Source organism: Macaca thibetana, chromosome 4, assembly GCF_024542745.1.
Source record: "Macaca thibetana thibetana isolate TM-01 chromosome 4, ASM2454274v1, whole genome shotgun sequence".
In the NCBI taxonomy this organism is placed as follows: Eukaryota; Metazoa; Chordata; class Mammalia; order Primates; family Cercopithecidae; genus Macaca; species Macaca thibetana.
The window spans coordinates 25,462,098-25,484,845 of record NC_065581.1 but is presented as its reverse complement, the minus strand read 5'-3'; the positions used below and the strand labels follow the sequence as shown (position 1 = coordinate 25,484,845).

At 37.9% G+C, this 22,748-nt stretch overlaps 1 protein-coding gene across 11 annotated transcripts in view; it reads right to left on the bottom strand.

Annotated features, from left to right (window-relative positions):
- Window positions 1-22,748, bottom strand: part of CARMIL1 (capping protein regulator and myosin 1 linker 1) — a 343,419-nt gene that overhangs the window by 127,304 nt on the left and 193,367 nt on the right. For all 11 annotated transcript variants that reach the window (XM_050788179.1, XM_050788180.1, XM_050788185.1 and 8 more), the window contains 6 exons: window positions 22,560-22,654; window positions 13,379-13,465; window positions 7,199-7,302; window positions 3,947-4,024; window positions 3,698-3,774; window positions 612-716 (listed from right to left, as the gene is read on the bottom strand). In XM_050788179.1, the coding sequence (XP_050644136.1) occupies window positions 612-716; window positions 3,698-3,774; window positions 3,947-4,024; window positions 7,199-7,302; window positions 13,379-13,465; window positions 22,560-22,654 (546 nt within the window). The remainder of the gene's footprint in view (window positions 1-611; window positions 717-3,697; window positions 3,775-3,946; window positions 4,025-7,198; window positions 7,303-13,378; window positions 13,466-22,559; window positions 22,655-22,748) is intronic.

The following is a 22,748-nucleotide window of genomic DNA, read 5'->3' as shown; positions in this document are numbered from 1 at the left end:
TAATAAATTATTCTCAAACCTCAATTAGGTAACAATTTTAACTTCACCACTATACCTACACTAGGAATATTAACCCATAAGTTGGCTGCCAAATAAAAGTGCCAAATAGCCCATACTAACCTCAGTAATTCAGAAACCAAAGTAGCTAAAAATTCATTCTGTTGCATACATACAATGTGTTTAGAGTTTATTACTATTAGTAGAAAGATTTAGAGTAAATGTTAATGAAAACACGCACATACACACACACACACACACACACACACACACACACACACACACACACACGCACGCATGAATATGCCTGAAATGGAATGAACAGAGGTTAATATAAAAGCAATAGTAAGTACCTGGGAATACAACTTTTGTAGATCAGTGACTCCTGCCAAGGTCATAAACCAAAAGATGTTTTTTCTTAGAAGATGCAATAATATCAATAGTGCATGATGTATTTTTTAAAATTTTAATTTATTTTTCTGCCCCACAGTAAAAAGGTATTCTCATCTGTGGTTTTTGTCTTTGGATTATATATCTTTCTCCCTTCCCTCAAGCACATTCATAAAAACAAGTTGAACTTTAAAAGCTCTGGAGAAAGTGAATTAACCACTCACTTTAAGGGCTCAGGAGACAGTTTTGTGCCTGAAAGGTTGATGTGCATCAAAGCCAGAGAACTACTAAAAAATTGCTTGAAAGATGGAGGTACTTCTTTTCCTTTCCTGAAAAAAACACAAGAGTTATACAAGTGGTTATACCTTCATCAAACATATTCATTGATTATTCAGACACTATGAAATCTACAAATCAGTCATATTCTCTGTAGAAATTTAAAAGTAAATAGAAACAAATAAATGTCCAAAACCTAAAGCCATAAAGCCAATATTATTAAAGGAACCACTTAAGTGAGGTAAAGAAATACTTAGTTCATAAAATAATTCATTGCTATTCTTCATATCCAATGAATTCATTGTGTTTTACCTCTTGATCAGGAAACTCCATGTTTGGAATTTTTAAAAATAGGAGGTCAGAGAAGATGTATATTTCTCACCAATTTAAAAGCTTTCCCACTGGGTGGCACAAAACGTTAGAGATCAATACCTGCATTTGGCAATATTTTTAGATGTAGCAGGTTTCACATGCAACAAGATTGTGATCTGATGTTGAGCTAAAACAGCACAGAAAGTCCAAATGGCATGAAGCCTGCATTACAAAGAGCCTATTCAGCTACTATGTCCATACCACAAACCTAATCATTTCAGGCCAACCATTAGAACAGTTAAAGACAAAACTACAAAATAAAATGGCTATAACCTCCGAATACATCCCCTTGCTATTATGGAGAAAAGTATGTGGATCAAATCATACAGCCCAATAATGAGGTAGCATCCACACTATATAATAAGGGTTTAAGAAAAACAGGATTTAAGAGTCCAAGATGGAATCTGAATGAACATTTTGCTTGTTCTGTTCTATCTGATAGAAATGATGGAAGGATTGAATAAGTCAGTATATATAAAGCACTTAGCTGATGCAGAGTAAGCACTCATTTAATGACAGTTATTCATATTCTGTGGAGGGACTCATGGAATCTCAGGGCAGAGAGCATCCTAGTGGTTTAGCTCAATCACATAATATTCAATAATATTTAATGTACAGAGATCTGGGAAAATCTGTCAATATTTGACAGTTTTTTTTTTTTTTTTAAGTTTTAAAACAGGACAATTGAAGGCTATTTGAGAAGAAAAATCGAAACAACAAAAATCTCTATCTGAGAAGATGAAAAATAAAACTAAGAGGAAAGACAATTCTGGTAGACTGTGTGATATAAGAAATCTCAAACAACTCTGTTTCCATATGGTGGAACAATGTAAGCTTGTATATTTTTGTTCACTTTCTGCTGAGAAAATACTGTTAACTTACTCTAAATACATTTCTCCTCCTACTACTCTGTCTTAGTGTTGAGTATTCCAGTGTTTCCAAATATTCACTGCCCCTTTTTGAAGGAGGATGATGCTTCATCCCTCCACTGACAGCAGGCTTGGCCACGTGACTCTCTTTGGCCAGTGAGACGTGAGCAGAAATGATGTGTGTGACTTTCAGAGAGAAGCCTTGGGAGCCAGTATGTGCACTGCCATGATCTCTTTTTCTCTGCTATATGACTGTGAATGTTCTAGATAGGAGGCCACTCTGCCTCCTGGAGTGAAGGTTATATGCCAGCCCACAATGGACACGTCACAAAATCACTGTTACTGAAAGCGATGGACACTGGGGGAAAGGGGTCACTGTTACTGTGGAACAATCTAACTTATCCTGACGGATACACTTATGAAATTATCTGTGAATAAAAGAATGAAAAGCCTGGCTGACAATCCACACCTCAACGTAAATGCAGTAATTTCAACAAAATTACTAAGGGCTTTCTACAACTATATCTAGGTAAGGTATTAGGTATTAAACAGTTTAATCACAACCTTTCATGTGGAAGACAAGACAATTTGTTAGCGCAATTCTGTTCTATAAGCTTAACAGCTCTACTGAAGACCAGTCATCACAGAATTCACAGTATTGTGAACTCAAAAGTGCTGATTATACAAAAACCTTTAGAGTCTGTGCTTTCATCTTGTAACCCAGTTCCCCAGTCAATTACTGCTCCACCAAAGCATGGCTTTATAAGCTGGCTTCAAATAATATGAGTTGACTAGGTTTCAATTAAAACTCTCAAATGTTCCCCAAAATATAGTTACTGTGGAAAATTCTACTTTTCCCACCATTATATTTTCAGACGTAACACTCCCTAACTTTAATCTATGGAGGTATTTGTGGCATATTTTTGCTACTGTAAAGATTTAATCAATATTGAAGTAATAAAAAATAGTACTTTAATATACAAAGTAATTGATTTGCAAGGCACAATTATGGAATAAAGCATGCTACAAAACTGAATTTTCCAAATAAGTGAGGGTTATCCTTTTAAATATATAAGGCCTTTACAAATTAGCAAAAATAAAAATATTTCTAATATTAACCAATACCCATATTATTTAAAAGCATATAATAACTAAATATATTTATAATTTATGGTCATAATTATAAATGCTAAGTGTTGAACTGTATTAATTATTTAGATATTCCCAGATTCCATACCTATACAACCCATGTACTCTTCATAATTCCTCTGATAATTCCTCTACAGTCTCTTTGCATTCTAAGTTGCTACTCTTTGTGAATCCTTGTTGCTTCTAATCTACTGCCTTATTCTGCAAACAATTATAGTCAGGAGTATATAAGTGAAGTAGTCAGACTGGCCCTCAATTACTTCTACAAGTAAAATTGCATGACTTTGAGATAACTATTCTCTTTACTCTCCAAAAGTAGTTTATACCTACATCCAACCTCATTCATGCAAAATAACTATAAAAGTTTCTAAAAGGGTTTTTCCCATATTAAGACAGATTGCCTGACCACATATGAGAAATACTGCGCTATCACATAGTTCATGTAGGCAGGTTGGAATTATTGATAAGAACATTAACCTACATTAACAAAAATGTTCAAGGCCTAACATTCATAAATAATGCTTAAAGCCACCTTCTTTCATACACAATATTCACCCTTTATCACTCCGTTTTCCTTATCACTACAAGTTTTTCTCAGAAAAAGACACTTCCAGATGACAATGAGAGCAGAAATAAATCTATACCGGTGAGAGAAGACAGTTCTGGAGAGGTTGAGCACAGCTAAATATTGAAGGCATCCACGGAGAAGAGCTCCACAGACCTGAAAAAGAAATAAGGTACTCTTCTTTTCAAATATTTCTAGGTCCAGGAGAATCTTTTATTAGAGGTCCCCTACATCCCATCTAAATAGCTCTTCTGAGACCCCTCAGAGCAATATATATGTGTGTGTGTGTGTGTGTGTGTGTGTGTGTGTGTGTGTGTATTAAATTTACCATGTCCAGGGAACATTCGGTATTGGATAAATCCAGATGAGCAATGGCATTTGGCTGGGCCAAAAAATTGTACATGTGCTGGAAAAAAAATAAAAGATACATGTTAGGATTCTAGAAACACATATACACACAATGCAAGTTAATGTTTTAAAAGGAAGTTGCCAGAATTTCTTAGACCATTCTCTGCTCTTCCCAAGGGGATTACCAGAATTTTCTGTCATTCCTTTACATTCCCTGATGTGAAAATCCCAAGAATAGTTAAAATTATGTTTGAGTAAAAAAGGCCAAATGGAATCTTGAAAACCAAACCCCCATTTTGTTACACATGACTTAGTTTTCCTGATTAGTTTAATTTTTATTATACAATTTTGGAACAGTGCTAATTCATTTTAACTCCTGAGATTAAAATACCACCTGGACTGCAGTCACTCTATCAAAATGCTAATCACTTTTGAAAGTGTTTGCAGAACTACGAATCTGAATTTGAACCATAAGATGGTCTCAGGCTATCCTCTCTTCTGTTCAACATAATGATTTTCCTACCCTTAGTTACTTCTCAAAGCTAACAAGAATGACTTGGCAGTAATATGAGTGCATTGTAAAAGTTTTCACTAATAGCTAAGACACTTCCAGTTTCAGGGGGTCACAATGCCTAAATTTCCCCAGTCCTCCCATTCAAGGCCATCAAAATAATGAAACTGATCAACAGATCAGTTCAACTGAGATGTTGAACATCAACAGAAATGTTGTTCTGGAATTACCCTGTATGTGTAGCAACTGCCAGAGCCCACCCATAAGAAACTGAGTCCAAGCTCCCTGCCACCAGGCAAATAGCTTAATTCTCCTCTGCTTCACTGGATACCACTGGATACTTGCAAAAACAAGCAAGCTTATACTGAGTATGTGCTTGCAAACATTTACTATGTGTAGCAGTTTGGCTATATGGTGCTTCAGAAGAATCCTATCAAGGAATTCAGAAGAGCAAAAAAAATAGCCTATAAACACTTAACACTTTAAAATAACCATACACATAGAATGACTTTTCTTTCTCCCCTCCCTTCCCGTCCTCCCTCCCTCCCTTCCTTCCTTTCTTTCTTTCTTTCTTCTTATTCATTTATTTACTTATTTATTTTAAGACAGGGTCTGGCTCTGTTGCCCACACTGGAGTGCAGTGGTATGATCTTGGCTCACCGCAACCTCCCCTCCCGGGCTCAAGCCATCCTCCCACCTGAACCTCCTGAGTAGCTGGGACTACAGGCATGTGACACCATACCTGGCTAATTTTTGTATTTTTTGTAGAGATAGGGTTTTACCATGTTGTCCAGGCTGGTCACAAACTCCTGGACCCCAGAGATCACCTGCCTTAGCCTCCAAAAGTGCTGGAATTCTAGGTGTGAGCCACTGTACCCAGCCATAGAATGGATTTCATTATGAAAAGTTTTGATTCAGAAAAGTTATTTTGCTCTCACATGAAGATCCTCTGCCTCTCTCTCTGTTTGCCTGGCAAAAATTGTCTCAAGAGACTTTTAAGTTTACTGTGGCTTTGCTCCCAGCCACCAGCTGGGGGAGCTCTTATCACCATGAAATGGTGACAAGACTATTTGGCCACACTTCTCCAAAGAGGCCAGGCCCTGTTAGGCTGCTTTCCCTGAGGGCACAGGGTCAGGTAAACTCCTGCACCTGCTACCAGGCTCCTGGAACTTTCGTCTTTCTCACCCACTCTCCCTTCCAGCCCACTCTCACTCAGGCCTCATCGTTCCACTCCCCAGAAGCAAGCTACAATAGGACCCACCCTGGCCAGAAAAAGAAATCTTGAGCTATTTTGTTGTTTTAGGTGACTATTAATGTTCCTATTTTAGCTGAATCTTAATAATCTTTAGCCTCTCCTTTCACCCTTCCCTCTATTCTTCTACTTTGCCACAGTATTATTTTGGTGGTTTCATATTGGCCTCCTTGTTTTATTTTGGGAGGGAGCAGATTTATGAACCGTCAGTGAAGGTAACAACAGAAACTGGAAAATGAATTGAAAAATCATGGCACACCAGGAATCAAGTATTATTTAAATAATTTTAAGTGCAAGGGAGAGGAAAAGGAAAAAAAATACAAAAAGGCCTTCATTTGTACTTCCTGCCTTACAGGTAAACCAAAACAAGAGAAGTAAGAATAAATTTCACAGTGTTTTTCAGCCCTGTGGCAAAGCAGTGGATTGCAAATTAAGGCCCTCCAAAGATGGCCACTGGGTGTGGGCCATGTTGTTAAAGAAACAATTCTTCTAAATTCTATCTTGGTGACCAGAGGGGATCATTCGCCTCATATGGAAATCAGATCATACCTAATCCGCTGTGTCAAAGATCTGCCAAATATTACATTATTGATTCAGTTACATCAACAATTTTATTATAATTGAGGGAGTAGTTTTTGTCTTCACACTCAAACTCTGAAGAAATGGCCCCAGGTTATGTGTAGACCACTCTTCTCCCTATTTTATTCACAGAATAGACGAGTGCTCAGGTTTCTCCCAATACTCCCTTTCAATTGTAACCTATAAAAAAACATCAATCTTCCCAGTAACAATAAAAATAATGAGAAAGTTCAGTTTATGTCCCCAATCTTCCCTACCAGGCAATTTTAACCTGTAAGCTAATGGGTTTTTGTTGTTGTTGTTATTGTTTGATACGGAGACTCATGCTGTCGCCCTGGCTGGAGTGCAGTGGCGTAATCTCGGCTCACTGCAACCTCCACCTCCAGGGTTCAAGAGCTTCTCCTGCCTCAGCCTCCTGAGTACCTGGGACTACAGGCACATGCCACCATGCCTGGCTAATTTATGTATTTTTAGTAGAGATGGGGTTTCACCATGTTGGCCAGGCTGGTCTCGATCTCCTGACCTCGTGATCTGCCTGCCTCAGCCTCCCAAAGTGCTCGGATTACAGGTGTGAGCCACTACGCCCGGCCCCTGTAAGCTAATGTTTTTAAATGAAGAAAAAAAATTCTTCAACAGCATTACTTCCAAAAAAAATGTGAACTTCAGCATCATTAAATGAGAAAAAAAATAATTGTGGTGATATATGACATTTAATTAATGAAGGCTCTGGAATTTTCAGTAAAACACTTCATAAGCTCGTAACTAAATAATTCAAAGGTATCATGCTAAAGAGAGAGGCAGGGAAACGCGCTACAAAGTCACGTTTAGAATTATTCCAGGCTTACTAAACACAGCTTCTTCGAAGATGGAATAAAGAAAGAAAAACTTACTGAGAGGTCATCTCCACGAAGGACGTTCCCTGAGAGGTCGAGATGGACAAGGGTAGAGGCGGTCAATGGATTGGCACTGAGTGACTGAGAAAGGCTGTTCACCCCTGCAACATCAAGAAAATCCAGGCTCAGTTTGCACTCCAGGAAATAAAATGAGGTTTGTGTTTCTATAAATGGCCCAACAGTTCCATCAAATTGCAGGACTGAGGTTAACCATGAGCACTGTCCCCGAAAGGTGGCGCTATGATTGTGTCTCCTTTTGACACACCCTCAGGAAGAACAGGTTGGTCAAAGATACAACCCCCTCACTGAATCGGAAGGAGTAATGAATTGGTTTCCCTTTGCTCCATGTCTTCTGATGTGTCCAAGGACAGAAAGGATTTTAATCCGAAGCCTTAGAATGATGAAAGCAATCTAGTTGACAATGTTTATCCTTCTCTTAATCCTGCCAGGTGATTCTTGAGTTAGTGCCTGGTATTTAAACGATGCCTGTCCAAATTCAGATAATTTAGGCTATTTAAAGTATTGGGAAGTTAAAAAGAGAAGTATACAGCTCTTCTTAAATGTATTACATTCAAGGAAACATTTGGATTAAAATGGATTTCACAAAGAATCAGGAGATGATCTGTATACCATGTAAGATGCAATCATAAGGAAAAATGTATAATTAACATTCTATACACTCTTTACACACAAACATAAATGGCTCAAGTTAACATAAACTGAACTAAACTGACAAATCCACCTCAGAAAACAAATAATGAATATGTGAGGAGGCTGCTTATTCTGTATGGATAGAACGAAGTTCTCTTATAGGTGGGTAACAATTATTGATGGGCCCGCTAGTCATGGTTGTCTAGTGGGCCACTTCTTTTCAGAAGGGAATAGGAGCTCTTTGAGGTGTGTCATTATCAAATGGGAGCCCAGAAGGGTCTAATCACTCACTGAGACTCAATCACTCACCACAGCACTGATGATTTTACTTAGCATAATGGGAATGTAAGAGATAGCAAAGCTCTTCGTGTTTCTACCCAAAAGTCCATGGTTCCAAATTATATACTTTAGAAATATGGCTATTTCTTAATTGGGTACACTTTTATAAATTATTTTGTTTTTCTTAGTTTTCAGCAAAATTTTTTTAAAATCTCAACCTATCAAACTGAGACTCAAGTAAGTCAACCACTCTAAAGAGAACCAGGAAAAGGTTTTCTTTCCCCTCCACATTTGGGCAGACCCTTCATGGAGAAGAGGAGCCAAGGTCAGGGCTGCCAGTAAGAGACAGTTCTGGTCATAGCAGCAGGATCTGATGAGGGTACTACAAGAGCTATGGGTTGCAGGTAAAGCCTCCCACTGGAGCACCTCCCTGATGTGAGCTTAGAACGTTCAGTGTGGGGCTGATAAAGAGGCCATTGTCTTGCCCAACTTCAGAGAGTTATAATAAACTGATTCTAGTGTGTGTCTGATAAAGGTTACTGAGCCATTTCTCAAAGTGGGCGCACATTTGGGTGGGTATACAGGAGACCGAGACTTCGAATAAAAAATATTTAAGTGCAAAGAACTTCTTGGCTGTCAACTCATCATTTACTAAATGCTAATAAAATGCTGGGAATTAGGAGATAAATATAAATAAGATCTTTTTCTTTTTACCCTCAAAAATTGCAAAGACCATTAGGGAAAAACTTAGACTCTGCAATGAAAAGTCAGTGCTACACAAGGAATATTCATTCCAATAAACCTTTACTGAAATCCTACTGTGTACCAGGCAGGGTCTTCTGAGATACCATCTTACTTGCTGAAGGCCAGTGGAGCGGGAGACACAGACAGCTGAATAATCACTATCCAGAGAGGCAGTAACTATCAATGGGGCAAGAACAAGAGCTTGGCAGTAGAGAAGCAGGAAATGTGATTAATTGTGTTAGATAAGTGGAATGTACAGTGGCTTATAACAAAAGGTTATTTTCTGGAGGTTATCTTCTATAACTGTTTAAATGACTAACTTCCTTTAGTTTGTCCTGATATTAGTATTAATGTATTTTTTAATGGAGTAATTGAGTCCAAAACATAGGGCCAATATCAGATTCTCATCAAGAAAATCATTTGTAAAATCATTTCCTTACTGAGGTATAACAAAACTCAATAAATAAATTCCAAAAATAGAAGGCTAAATTAGTCCTGACAGCAAAATGCTCCTTGACAAGTGCGGGCACTTGGCAGTTGTCCAACATCTGAATAGACTCGAGAGAGCATCATGTTATCAGCTCAGCTTCATGCTACTGAAACAGCACGAAGGATTTCCTCTCCTGCCCCCTGAGCCCATGTTCACAAGAGGCCTGTGTTAATAAGCCCACGAAGAGTGGAGAATTATAAAAGTATAGACCTGAAAAAAAATCAAGGCTCTTACAGCCCTGACTAAACACATTTACATGCCTTTCTCGATTCTGGCTGTCTAGCGATTTTGACCATTCTCTGTTATTTATTATTGTAGTGTTTACAGCTGGAAAAAGGTGGTACCAGATGGCTCTGCCTTGACATAATCTGGCAACCAGCAGGACATTTGCTAGAAATCCAGAAAACTATCAGTTAGTTAACATCTGAGATAAAGAAAGGGTATTTGGAGGCAGTGGCGATGTCATGGGGAGTTTTTTTTTTTTTTTTAAATCTGTCTTGCGTTATCGAGCCATGAATATAAATGCTAGTCTGATTCACCAGAAGCTTAACACTGCAATGTAACTCCAGTCATTTTAAATCTGCGAATCTTTCAGATCCTATGTAAAATACTTCAAGAAGTCAATTTTTTAAAAAAAGTAAACATTTCAAGATATTTTTGTTCTAGGGCAATTTGAAATTACTCAGGCTGGGCATGGTGGCTCCTGCCTGTAATCTCAGCACTTTGGGAAGCTGAGGCAGATGGATCACCTGAGGTCAGGAATTTGAGATCAGCCTAGCCAACACGGCGAAAACTTGTCTCTACTAAAAATACAAAAATTAGCTGGGCATGGTGGCACATGCCAATAATCCCAGCTACTTGGGAGGCCGAGACAAGAGAATCGCTTGAACCCTGGAGGCAGTGGTTGCAGTGAGCCAAGATCGTGCAACTGCACTCCAGCCTGAGCGACAGAGCGAGACTCCGTCTAAATAAACTAAAATAAAATAAGATAAAAATTCTTCAAGTCATGTTATAAAACAATGCTAATTCTTAAAACTCATATTGTAATATATACATATTTTATTGCAAGTAAGAGATAAATGGGAGGACCCTTATTTGTAAAGGGTATAGGCAATGTGGAGCTGTCCTCATCATAAGGAGGTGAAGAAGCCCAGCTTTGCCCATAGGAGCTCCCCACTGTTACCACTCTAAAAGGGACAGGGACATCAGGGAGAGGTGGCACTGAAGGTCCTCAGAACCAAACTTGCCCTCGGAAGGATAAATGATCACTACATCCTTTTATTTGTTATATAGTAATGAACAAATGAATTAAAATAAATATAATCAAGGATTATTAATATAACCAGTTTTCTGTTTTTGTTTTCTAAAGAGACAGGTTCTCACTCTGTCACCCATGCTGCAGTGCGGTGGCACTGTCATAGCTCACTGCAACCCGAAACTCCTGGGCTCAAGCATCTTCCCACCTCAGCCTCCGGGGTGGCTAGAATTACAGATGCAATTCATATAATCAGGTTTTTTAAAACCACTCTATCTTATAAAAGACTTAAACTAGACCTATGGAGCACACAATAAATAGTGAATGCTTTTAATATGTACAGAAGTCATATAAACTTTTTTTAAAAAGATTAACACTATAAACAGAAAACTAACAAAGAATATAAACTTAGTGATTTCCCTAAAAGAAATACAAATGACTAAGGAACAAGGGACTTCAGAGGGGGTCTGCCTTGTTATGTATACTTTTTAGTATCTTCTAAATCTTTACCGTAAATGTGTACTACATTGATAATGATCAGAAAAAGGTTTATATAAAATGGATTTGCTGAAGTAGAACAGTGATAATGTAAAGGAGTTAAACTTAGCTGTAAGATCTGTAGATGGCTTCAGGCACTAGGTCCGAAAACACTGACTCCCGGGGAAATCCCTTTGGTAATGTATTTTCATGCCTTAATCTTAAATATGTGTGTATAAATGTGTGCACATAAAATCATGGTACTTATGGAACTAATCTCAATTTCAAACCATTCTTAATTTAACTGCATGTTCAGAATAATGTATGATGGTATGGATATAAAATCATCACGGGATGACTTTGCTTTACTCATTTATCCAAGGCACATTCAGTGAGAGACTAAGAAGTGCTAGGACACAGCAACGAATGAGGCAAAGCCCTTATTATTCAGAAATGCACAGGCTAAGGCACAATCAAATGCGATGGACACATGCTAAGATAGAGGAATTTACAAAGAGCTATGGAACACAGAGAAAGGGGCATCTAGTCATACAAGGTGTGGTGAGAGGGGGTTGTCTGAGAACGTTTCAAAGAGAAAGTGAGATAGAAGCAGCCAGGCGCAGGAGCTCATGCATGTAATCCCAGCACTTTGGGAGGCTGAGGCAGGCAGATCACTTGAGCTCAGGAGTTCGAGACCAGCCTGGGAACATGGAAACCCTGTCTCTACAAAAAAATTAGCTGGGTGTGGCAGTGTGTGTTTGTGGTCCCAGCTACTTGGGGGGCTGAGGTGGCAGGATCACTTGAGCGCAGGAGGTGGAGGCTGCAATAAGCCAAGATCGTACCACTGCACTCCAGCCTGGGTGACACAGCAAGAACCTGTCTTCTAAAAAAATAAAATTAAAATAAAAATCCACCTCCAATAATGTTGTTTTTTTTTTTTTTTGGAGACAGAGATAGAAGCCGAATCTGCATAGGATGCACGGTACTTCATGAGACATTCCAGGTAAGGACACTAAGGTTGCTCCAGGTAGAAACTGAGGCATATAAAAACATAAGACAGCTCAGGATGATGATAATTATGATGATGGTGGTGGTGGTGGTGCTGGTGCTGGTACTGGTGGGGGTGACGGTAGCAGTTTACTAAGCACTTTGTGACAGAAACCATACTGTACGTATATTAAATCATTCAATTCTAACTACCTGTGTAGAAATAAGATACTGTTATTTCTGTCCTACAAATGAGGCACCTGGGAACAAAGACATTATATATAAATGCATGACATGTGAGTATAAAAGTCAGAATTCAACCTTGGGCAATCTGACTACAGAACTGACACTTTCAACCACTATACATACTGTTTCCAAAAGACAGTGACTTTCTTAAGAAATGGCAGGATGTTCAAGAAACTTTTGTTAAACAGTAGTCCAGGCACAGTGCCAGGTGCTGCAGATAAAAAGATGAGAGAAGCACAGGCCACAAGGAGAGCCCCAGTGTAGCAGGAAAGACACAATATTTATACAATAATGTTACATATGTGATCTTGAATACAAAGGGAACAGTCATTGATTCTGTGTGGCCTTGGGAACAGGGAACACATCTCAGCAGAGTTTATCACAGATAAACAGTTTTATAAAACAAACTGAACCTCTCTGAGAATATTTGGAGATTAAAAAAATTTTTTTCAGGCATCCAGGGCAAAATGTGAAGATACACAAAGGCACAATGAATGCAGGATAATTTCTAATATTATTATTGTGGTGCTGCTGTGGCAAAATAATAACAGAATTGACAGGATTTGATGGAAAAAATGAAGGTGAGTGAACTTATGAACTCACCTGGAGAGAAGATAAGGAAATCTCTAAAGACAAAACTACAAAGAGGGGAGCTACAGTGGTGATCCAGCAGTTAGGCCCAACAGTTTTCGGTAAAGCAGACAGTCTGACAGTTAGAAAGGCCAACTTGTTGAACCAAAATAAACACAACCAGGTGCATCTAGGAATGTGAGGCAGGAGGATAGAGGCAGACAGGAGAGTGCTCCCTGACTCAAAGTTTTAAAAGTTAAAGACTGCATGTACATATCAAAATTATTCTCTACACTGACAGCATTTCACTTCAGAGCATCAAACACTGAATTACATAATGTCTTTATCTTCAAACTGCCAGAGTAATATAATAGATATATTTTTAAATGTAAGTACATTTACAAATAATTCTAACTAAGGTAGCAGGCGCAGCAGAACTATTTCAGACACATTGTTAGGTAAATAAGAAATACTGTACCTTTAGGTGATAATGAGGTTTTAGATAAATTTAAATGCTTTAATCCCTTCGGGAGTTTGGCAAATTGAATACTTAAAGAGGACACACCTGAGAAAGGAAAAAAGCGATTAGAATTTTCAAGTTCTCGGAATTGCATTTTCTACAATGAATGAAAATTAATTTTGATTCTGAATGAAGTGATCATATTTTTCTTTCTAATATCAGACTTTGTTTTCTAACCATTTACCATCAAGCCCCCTTTTCTTTCTGTCCTACCTACAGGGTAAGAGAAGGGGAAGATATCTTATTCGGCATACAACATCTGAAACTTTTCCATTGGAGATACTTTTCTTGGGGCCAAGTGTCACTCTTTTTCTCATAGTTCTAGTTAAAATGCAAATCCTCTTGGAAAGGATGTTAACTCCTTTTCTTTTTAACCTCTGTCTTAACGGGTTGATTGCTCTTCTAGATGAGCAGATGTATGCTATTTACTTATTGTCAAGAAGAATGGAGTAACATTAACTATTCTGATAATGGCAGATGGATTCCTATACTTAATTGGCTTACAGCTAACAACCTCATACAGAGCTTCGGAGCATGTTTTAACTTCTTAAAAGTAGATTTTGTAACTTTGGATAACTCACCAGGAATTTACAGTATTTAAAATCGGATATCTTCTAAATTTAATAACCAGAGTGGGAGATTGAGAACACCAGCTCACCCATCCAAGGACTGCAATGAGCATAAACTGTTTTCTGGGAGGAAATAAGTAATACACAAATGTATGCCCTTTATACAGGTCCTTCAACTGACCTCCTGCTGCAGATGAGCCATCATTTCCCCAGGGGCATGTTCTTCAGAAGGCTCCTAAAACAATGTTAATTCCTGCTCCCTTAGGCTAATTCTCAAGCTTCAGGCAGCAAGAAGAAATTACTGTGCTGGTTGCTGTCCTACTATAGAACCCCAAATTATCTATAAATCTTATCACAACTTCTAAGAAACAACATGGAGGTCATGCAGCTAGAGTAAGCCTCTACATGGGTGTTTCCCCTAGAATAGTGGGTGTTCTGGGAGCCTCTATTTCCCCACTGTGTTTCCACAGTCAAAGAAGTTTGAAAATCACTGGATTAAATCACGTTAAACAGGTTTTTATCTGATTATTTCTAGAGACTTGAATATGCTAATCCATTTTGTAAATTACAAGAAGAGGGCAGCCTTGATATTTAGCTGATACACTCTTGTAAAAAATAATAATAATAAGTGACTAACAAGTTGATGGAGGAAAGGGGAAAGACAGAATAACTGTTAAAACTTGATTAATCTAAAAGGCAAAAAAGTGAGGAAAAAAGGGGACAAACAAAAAAATGGACCAGCACTTTGGGAGGCCGAGGCATGCAGCTCACAAGGTCAGAAGATCGAGACCATCCTGGCTAACACGGTGAAACCTTGTCTCTACTAAAAATACAAAAAATTAGTTGGGCGTGGTGGTGGGCGCAGGTAGACCCAGCTACTCGGGAGGCTGAGGCAGGAGAATGGCGTGAACCCAGGCGGTGGAGGTTTGCAGTGAGCCAAGATCGTGCCACTGCACTCCAGCCTGGGTGACAGAGCAAGACTCTGTCTCAAAAAAAAAAAAAAAGGAAAGGAAACAAATAGAAATACAACTTTTCACCCAAATATCTGAATGATTACATTAAACATAAATTTATTAAATATATTTAATTTACATTTGTATTATTTAAAAATATTATGTAAATATAAAGATTCAAATTACAAATCAAAGATGATTTACTTGAATAAAAATATCAAACGTTTTCAAGAGATACACCTAGAGATATATGTATTCAGAAGTGAACGTAAAAGCATGAAAAAAGATATGCTACAAACACTAACCAAAAGAAATCTGATGTAGCTGCAATGAGACAATTTAAATTTTAAGAAGCATTACTAAAGATAAATGGAATATTTCATTAATTAAGAAGATACAATTACTCTAAATCTATGCTCTCATTAACATCATCTGAAAATATATAAAGTAAATCTGACAGTAACAAAAGGAAAATACATACATTATTACATAAACACACACATATATATAATAATAGAAGTTTTCCAACACACTTCTATTAGTAGCTAATAAATGAACAGAAAAAGTCAGTAAAGATATAGAGAACATCAAAAGCATAATGAAAAAAGATATAATTGATATACTTAAAATGCTGTACCCAGTAACTACAGAATACATGTCTTCAAAGTCCACACTGAATATTTTCCAAAAGGAATCAGATACCGAGCCATAAATTTAGCAAGTCTCAACAAATAATAGAATGTTCCTTAGTACTGTGAATTCATACACAGAATATTTGTACACTCTCTGTTACCACTACTGCAGTTAAAATACGAATTATAACAATAAGATAATTAGAAAATCCCCAAATAATTATAACATAAGCAATATATTTCTAAATAACAAAAGAGCCAAAAATCACAATGGGAATTTTAAAGATCTTTTGAATTAAATCTAAAAACTATGGTATTAAAATTTTTGGGATCTAACTAGAGCCATGCCTAAAGATAAATCAATAGACCTAAATACATATTTTAAGAAAGATGAAAAACTGGAAAGTAATTATCTAATTATCCATCTCAAAAAATAGCAAATTAATCCTCACCCACCTCTGTAAACAGAAGGAAGGAAAAAAATAAGAAAAAGGGAAGAATCCAATTAAATAGATAGCATCCATAAAAATAAGTAAATTTAACAAAGTTGGTTCTTTAAAAATACTAACAAAATTAATAAACTCCAGCAAGACTGGTAAAATAAATAAATGAGAAAGAGATCAAATTATCAAAATCAAATCAAAAAAGAATGTAAAGATCTTACAGGCACTGAATTATAACTTGAGGGTATAAACAAATCTGTAAGTCAAAAAACTATCATTTTAATAGAAAGGAACAAATCCCTTATGAAAAACATGATAGACCAAAACTAATGTAAGAAGAAGTAAATAATCTCAATAGTTCACTATCTATTCAAGGAAACAAATCTATTATTAAAAAATCTCTCCATAAAGAGAAGCAAAAGAAGCCAAACACAAAGGAGTACATAGGCAAAGAACAGGCAAAGCTCATCCATCATGAGAGAAGTCAGAATAGTAGTTAGCTTTTCCAAGTGGTAGAGGACAGGGCTGGTAATCACTGGGGCAAACCACAAGGTAAGTCTGGAGAATACTGGGAACATTCTGTCTCTTGATCTTGGTAGTGGCTTCTGGGAGAAACAAAAGGCCTCTTCTCTGTTAGAAAGCATACAGATTAGAACGTTGTAGATGTCAGAGCATAGGTGAGTAAAAATTTTTACAGTTCCACCCATTTCTATAGCTTTCCTGGAGAGTTCAGAAACGCTAAGAAAAGTAAGTGAAAAAGCAAGATACAATGAAGTATTTCCATTTCAAACATAAGGCTGAGAGGAAAAGACTTGGAACCAAGAATATAAGAATATAGGGATACTGGAAAAAATTGAGTCAACACTTCTAACTTTTAAATGCCCTAAAATCTAAATCTATGCCTTTTTCTTTTTTTTCCCCCAAGATGGAGGCTCACTCTGTCGCCCAGGCTGGAGTGCAGAGGTGTGATCTCGGCTCACTGCAACCTCCTCCTCCAGGGTTCAAGGGATTCTCCTGCCTCAGCCTCCTGAGTAGCTGAGACTACAGGTGCGTGCCACCACGCCCAGCTAATTTTTTGTATATTTAGTAGAGACGGGGTTTCACCATATTAGCCAGGATGGTCTCGATCTCCTGACCTCGTGATCCACCAACATCGGCCTCCCAGAGTGCTAGGATTACAGGCGTGAGCCACCGTGCCCAGCCAATCTATGCCATTTTAAAAATATTGCTTTACCTGTTTAACCTTGAAAATATCAATTATCTCATTTAATCCTTTGAACATTCTTATTTGGTAGGTACTATTATTTATATTTTTAATATAAGGAAGCTGAGGTATAGAGAAGGTAGGTAACTTGTCCAAGAACACTTAGCTAGAAAGCTGTGAAGCTCGGAATTAAACCCATGTGTTTCGACTCTGGGACTCACTGATATACACTGAGACATGAAAGATCTAAAACACCAAGAAAAATAAGCAGGAACCCTAGAATCTATAAGTCTCTTGTCTTATTTAGAAGATCAAATCAGAGTCACCACCAAATAGCTGGGAAAAAATATGAGCATACTTCAGGTCAACAAAAAACACTGGAGCTAGGATTCTAAATGGTGTCTAAATGAAATAATCGAATTTGGAATAAAGTGAGTGGAGGAGCCTGGGCAACATAGTGAGACCACATCACTACAAAAAACATTTAAAAATTAGCCAGGTGTGGCAGTGCACACCTGCAATCCCAGCTACTTGGGAGGCTGAGTGGGGAGGATGGCCTGAGCCCAGGAAATCGAGGTTGCAGTGAGCCATTATGGCACCATTATACTCCAGTCTGGGCAACAGAGTGAGACCTTGTCTCACCAAAAAAAAAAAAAAAAAAAAAAAAAGTGAGGAGAAGTAGTGAGGACAGACATTTCTGAAAAGGCTAAAATCATAAGAACTAAGGTAATTGGGACAGATAACTAGGAAAAACAGAACACAGAATTTGTAATGCTTAGAGAAGTAAAGCATAAATGTACATATATTAGTATTAGAAAACTAAAACCAAAGTTTCCCCTAAACAACGCACTTTGACATTTCTGTTCTATTCTACTGCTTTTTTTAAAAAAAAATGCTTGTCATGAACTATTAAATTGATTTCACGGCCAGCTAATGGGTCTTGACCCACAGTCTGAAAAAACACTGTGTTAGATGAAGACCAAGAGCAAGCTGGTGAACAGGCATGGCCTGGCAACAAGGATAAGAATAGCCTGTGTATGTGTGTGGTCTGTTCACCATCTTGTGTGGCTCTTGCAGAAAGAGAACAGTAGGGCAACTAGCATTTGAAGGATTACTCATACACATTATACCTCTGCTTACTAAGTCATACTCGAACCTCCTTTACCACAACCCCCTCAGCAATCAGAAGACTACAGGCCTGGTCCTCTATACATAGATGTGAAAATAACAGTTTTGCTGCATCAACATTCATATCATACAACACTTGAAGAGTTTCCAAATAAGTTCCTGAGTGGAAGGTTTAGGTACAAAACCACATTCCATTTGCTGTGTAAATTCCTCAGAATTCTTGGCCACTTAACTGTTAAGACCTTATCTCTTTTTTTTTTTTTTTTTGAGACAGAATCTCTCTCTGTCACCAGGCTGGAGTGCAGTGGCACAATCTCAGCTTACTGCAACCTCCGACTCCCTGATTCAAGCGATTCTCCTGCCTCAGTCTCTCGGGTAGCTGGGATTACAGGCACATACCACCACACCCAGCCAATTTTTGTATTTTTAGTAGAGATGGGGTTTCACCACGTTGACCAGGATGGACTCAATCTCCTGACCTCATGATCCCCTCGCCTCAGCCTCCCAAAGTGCTGGGATTACAAGCATGAGCCACCGTACCCAGCCCCTTGTATTTCTTTGAGCTTCCTTACAAATAATAGTCCTGGCTTAGTCTTTTTTATATTCTGTATAACTTAATTACAGACTCCTCCTTCACCCTTTTTATTACTTTCAAACACAAAATACCATCACTGAAAACCTTGGGAACAAAAATTACTAAAAGTTTTCTCTAGATTGAAATTTCAGTAAATATTTTACACTCATTTAGATTTCTTGTGGAATTTCCATCCATGAGCAGAAAAGTTACCAATCCTTCAGGTAGTTAGCCTGAATGAAAAGAATAAAGAATTTGTGTTCAGGAGGCTCATCCTGAAGAGTAAAGAAAGATGGGAGATACGAATGTTGGCAGTTGTCTGTGAGCACTGGCAAATACAGCAATGAATGAATTTAGAAGGGGCAGAAATGAGAAAAGTCTTGGTCTGCGAAAATATTTTCAGGATGTTAAAATTTGAAGGTATATGAGCAGAAACCACACTACAGACTTGGCAGGAATATTCAAGGCTATCCTTGGAATGATTCATGATGACAGCACTGGTGAATGGGCTGCAGCTAGATAAAAAGACACAGGTCTCAGAAATAGGAAAGCAGAGGGAAAAAGTAGGCAAACATCATCTTTGAACACATGGTCTGACTCTATACAAAAGAAATCTCTCAAACTTCACCATAATTTTCAAGTGCAAATAAAAAAACCTATACAAGAGAATTAAGATTGAATACAATCAAATAAATCAAATTCAATTTAAAGAAAATATCTGTTGATTGTGGACCAAGTCTTAACACTAGATGCTTTGCATCTTAGGAAACAAGGAAGGGGAGACAGAAAACCCAGAAAGTGGGGATGAGAGGAAGCAAGGTGCTGAAGCATGGGGAAAGAAATGTCCACCTCTAGTTCTCATGTGAGCAGAGTGAAGTAAGTGCTATTACGGAATTTTACATGGGAGCTCCAAAGTGAGGGCAAGACAAAGGAAACTGCACCTGCGGTGACAAGTTGTCCAATGTGGCTGCACCTCAGAGAACATGAAGTGGACAACGGGAGAGAAAACAAAGGGCCTCAAATTCATTCTTCCTCTTCCATCTCCCCAAACAATGTGTGGTATTTTAGGTCTGGCTTCTTTCACTTAACAGTGTTTTTGAGGTTCATCCATGATGTGGCATGTGTCAGAATTCCATTCTCTTTTGAGTAGTATTCCAATGCACATATTATATACACCATATCTTATGTAACCACTCTCCAGTGATGAACATCTGGGATGTTTCTACTTTTTGGCTATTATAACTAATACTGCTATAAACATTCATTCACAAGTCTCTGTGTGGACATAAGTCTCCTTTGACTTGGGTGATACACCTAGGAGTAGAATTGCTGGGTTATATGGCAGGTTTGAGTTTAACTTTTTAAGAAACTGTCTAGCGTGTTTTGCATGTGGCTGCACCATTTTACACTCCCACCAGCAATGTAGGAGTTTCCATCTCTTCAAATCCTTTCGAAGACTTATTTTGATTATTGCCACACTACTGCTTTTGAAATGGTACCTCACTGTGGTTTTAATTTGCATTTCTCTAAACACTGAGAAGTGTCCCCATCCTGATCCATCTGAACTCTGGATTTCATTTGCTTAAGAACCTTCCTCAAACAACTACCTCCCTCTACAGATTTTTTCCTGTATGTTGATAAATATGACTGAGTCCCTCCCATCTTAAAAACAAAACCAAAAATAGCCCTTCTGTCTATAAAACGGTGATCACCATGATTTCTACTTTGTCACATTCACCTCTCTGTAGTATCTAATAGAGAAACATTTGTTTTTCCTAAGAATTGAGTATACCCTAGAGAAACTCCTATTCCAGTACTACGCATCCATTAATTTCAGCTTTGGCTTATTCTATGAGGGTACTTTTTGCGTGATCTAGCTTTCTAATTCAGTTTCGACCTTCCTGTAGATTCACTACTTTAGATGATGACAAGTTACCCTGGAGACGTTTGCTTGAATACAACCTAGGTATCTTTGTCAGCACCAAACAATGACCATATTAAGGACAAAAAGAAAAACTGAACATCTATATCAGTATCTTCAGCTCAGTTTAATAATTAATACTCTTCAAATATAACATTGAAAGGTGAAAGGCCGTATTCAACAACCTGGAAAACATCTGCAACAGAAAATGAAAACAAAATAGTCCCACTAGAGATAAACCAATTCCTTCTTAAACCTTGTCCATCAGTGTTCCACTAAGAATTCAAATTCTCGAGTTTCCCTTTCTAAACCTACTGACTCCTCTCTCTACACATCCACTTTTAATAAAACATTCTGACTCTTCGTGAACTCTAGTCCTTCATCCTTTCCCTATTCTCACACTCAAATCTTGTTAAATATTAAAATATAATAGTGGTAAAGAGAAATCTAAGATAGTCCCCAAGATTCTCACCCCCTGGTGTATACGCCCTGTGCAAATTTCCTTGAATATGGGGGTGGGGAGCAGTAAATATACTGTTGACTCTTGAACAACATGGGTTTGAACTGCACTGGTCCACTTCTGTGTGGATTTTTCTCCACCTCTGCCACTGCGGACACAGCAAGATTAAGGCCTCCTTTTCTTCCTCCTCCTCCTCAGCCTAGTCAATGTGAAGATGACCAAGATAAAGACCTTTATGATTATCTACTTCCGCTTAACAAACAGGAAATATATTTTCTCTTTCTTATGATTTTATTAATAAAATTTTATTTTATTTAGCTTAAAGAATACTATACAATACATATAACACACAAATTACACGTTAGTCAACTTTTTATTGGCAAGGCTTCCAGTCAACAGTGCTATTAGCAGTTAAGTTTTGAGGGAGTCAAAAGTTACATGTGGATTTTTGATGGCTTATGGTCAGTGATTCTCACTCTTGAGTTGTTCAAGGGTCAACAGTAATGAGACATCCCTACCACGATTAGGTTACTAATCACTTGACTTTGAGTTCATGAAAAACGGAAATTGTCATAGGTGGGTCTGATCCAGTTAGGTGAACTGTTTAAAAGAAACTAAAGCATCAGAGAGATGTGCTCCAGCTAGCCTCACACACAAAGCAAACTGCTATGTTGTGAGATAAGGGGGTCACATGACAAGAACCCTTCTAGGAGCACGGCCTCTAGGAGCTGCGAGTGGTGCCCACTGGCAGCTAGCAAGAAACTGGGGACCTCGAGCCTATAGCTCCAAGGAAATTAATTCCACCAACAACCAGTGAACTTAAGGAGGACTCCAGGTCACAGATGAGAGCACAACCCCTGCTGACAACTTGCTTTGTCTTGAGAGACCCAGAGCACAGAACCCAGCTAACCCGTACCCAGACTCCTGAGCCAAGACACTATGAGATAATAAATTGGTATCATTTTAAGCTGCCAAGCATGTGGTAATTTGTTATGCAGGACTATATAACTAATAAAATACATTAAAAATAATATCTTCCTTTCCTTTTGTTTCACTTCAAAAAAAGCTAAGCAGATCATACAATTTTAACATAAGTATTTATATGAAAGGGTGGAAAGAACTGGAAGCCAACAGGACAATCAACAGCACTTATAATTACAACTTAGCTTGATACAGCTCTTCAGGCATGGCTAAATTAAAATTCTCTAATCCTCTTACAATTCTGGCATCAATGATAATGAGAACCCCGCAGTACCTCTATCCTCCAGTGGGTTGCCAGCAAGGTTAATTGTGTGGAGTCCTGAGTTGGGATTATGCGCTAGAGCACTGGCCAGTTTTTGTGCAAAATCTCTGCATGTAAACAAAACAATAAGATTAAGCAACAAAATGTAAAATGTAAAACCAAATGTAAAACCATTCGAATGGAACATTTAAAGCTTAGAAC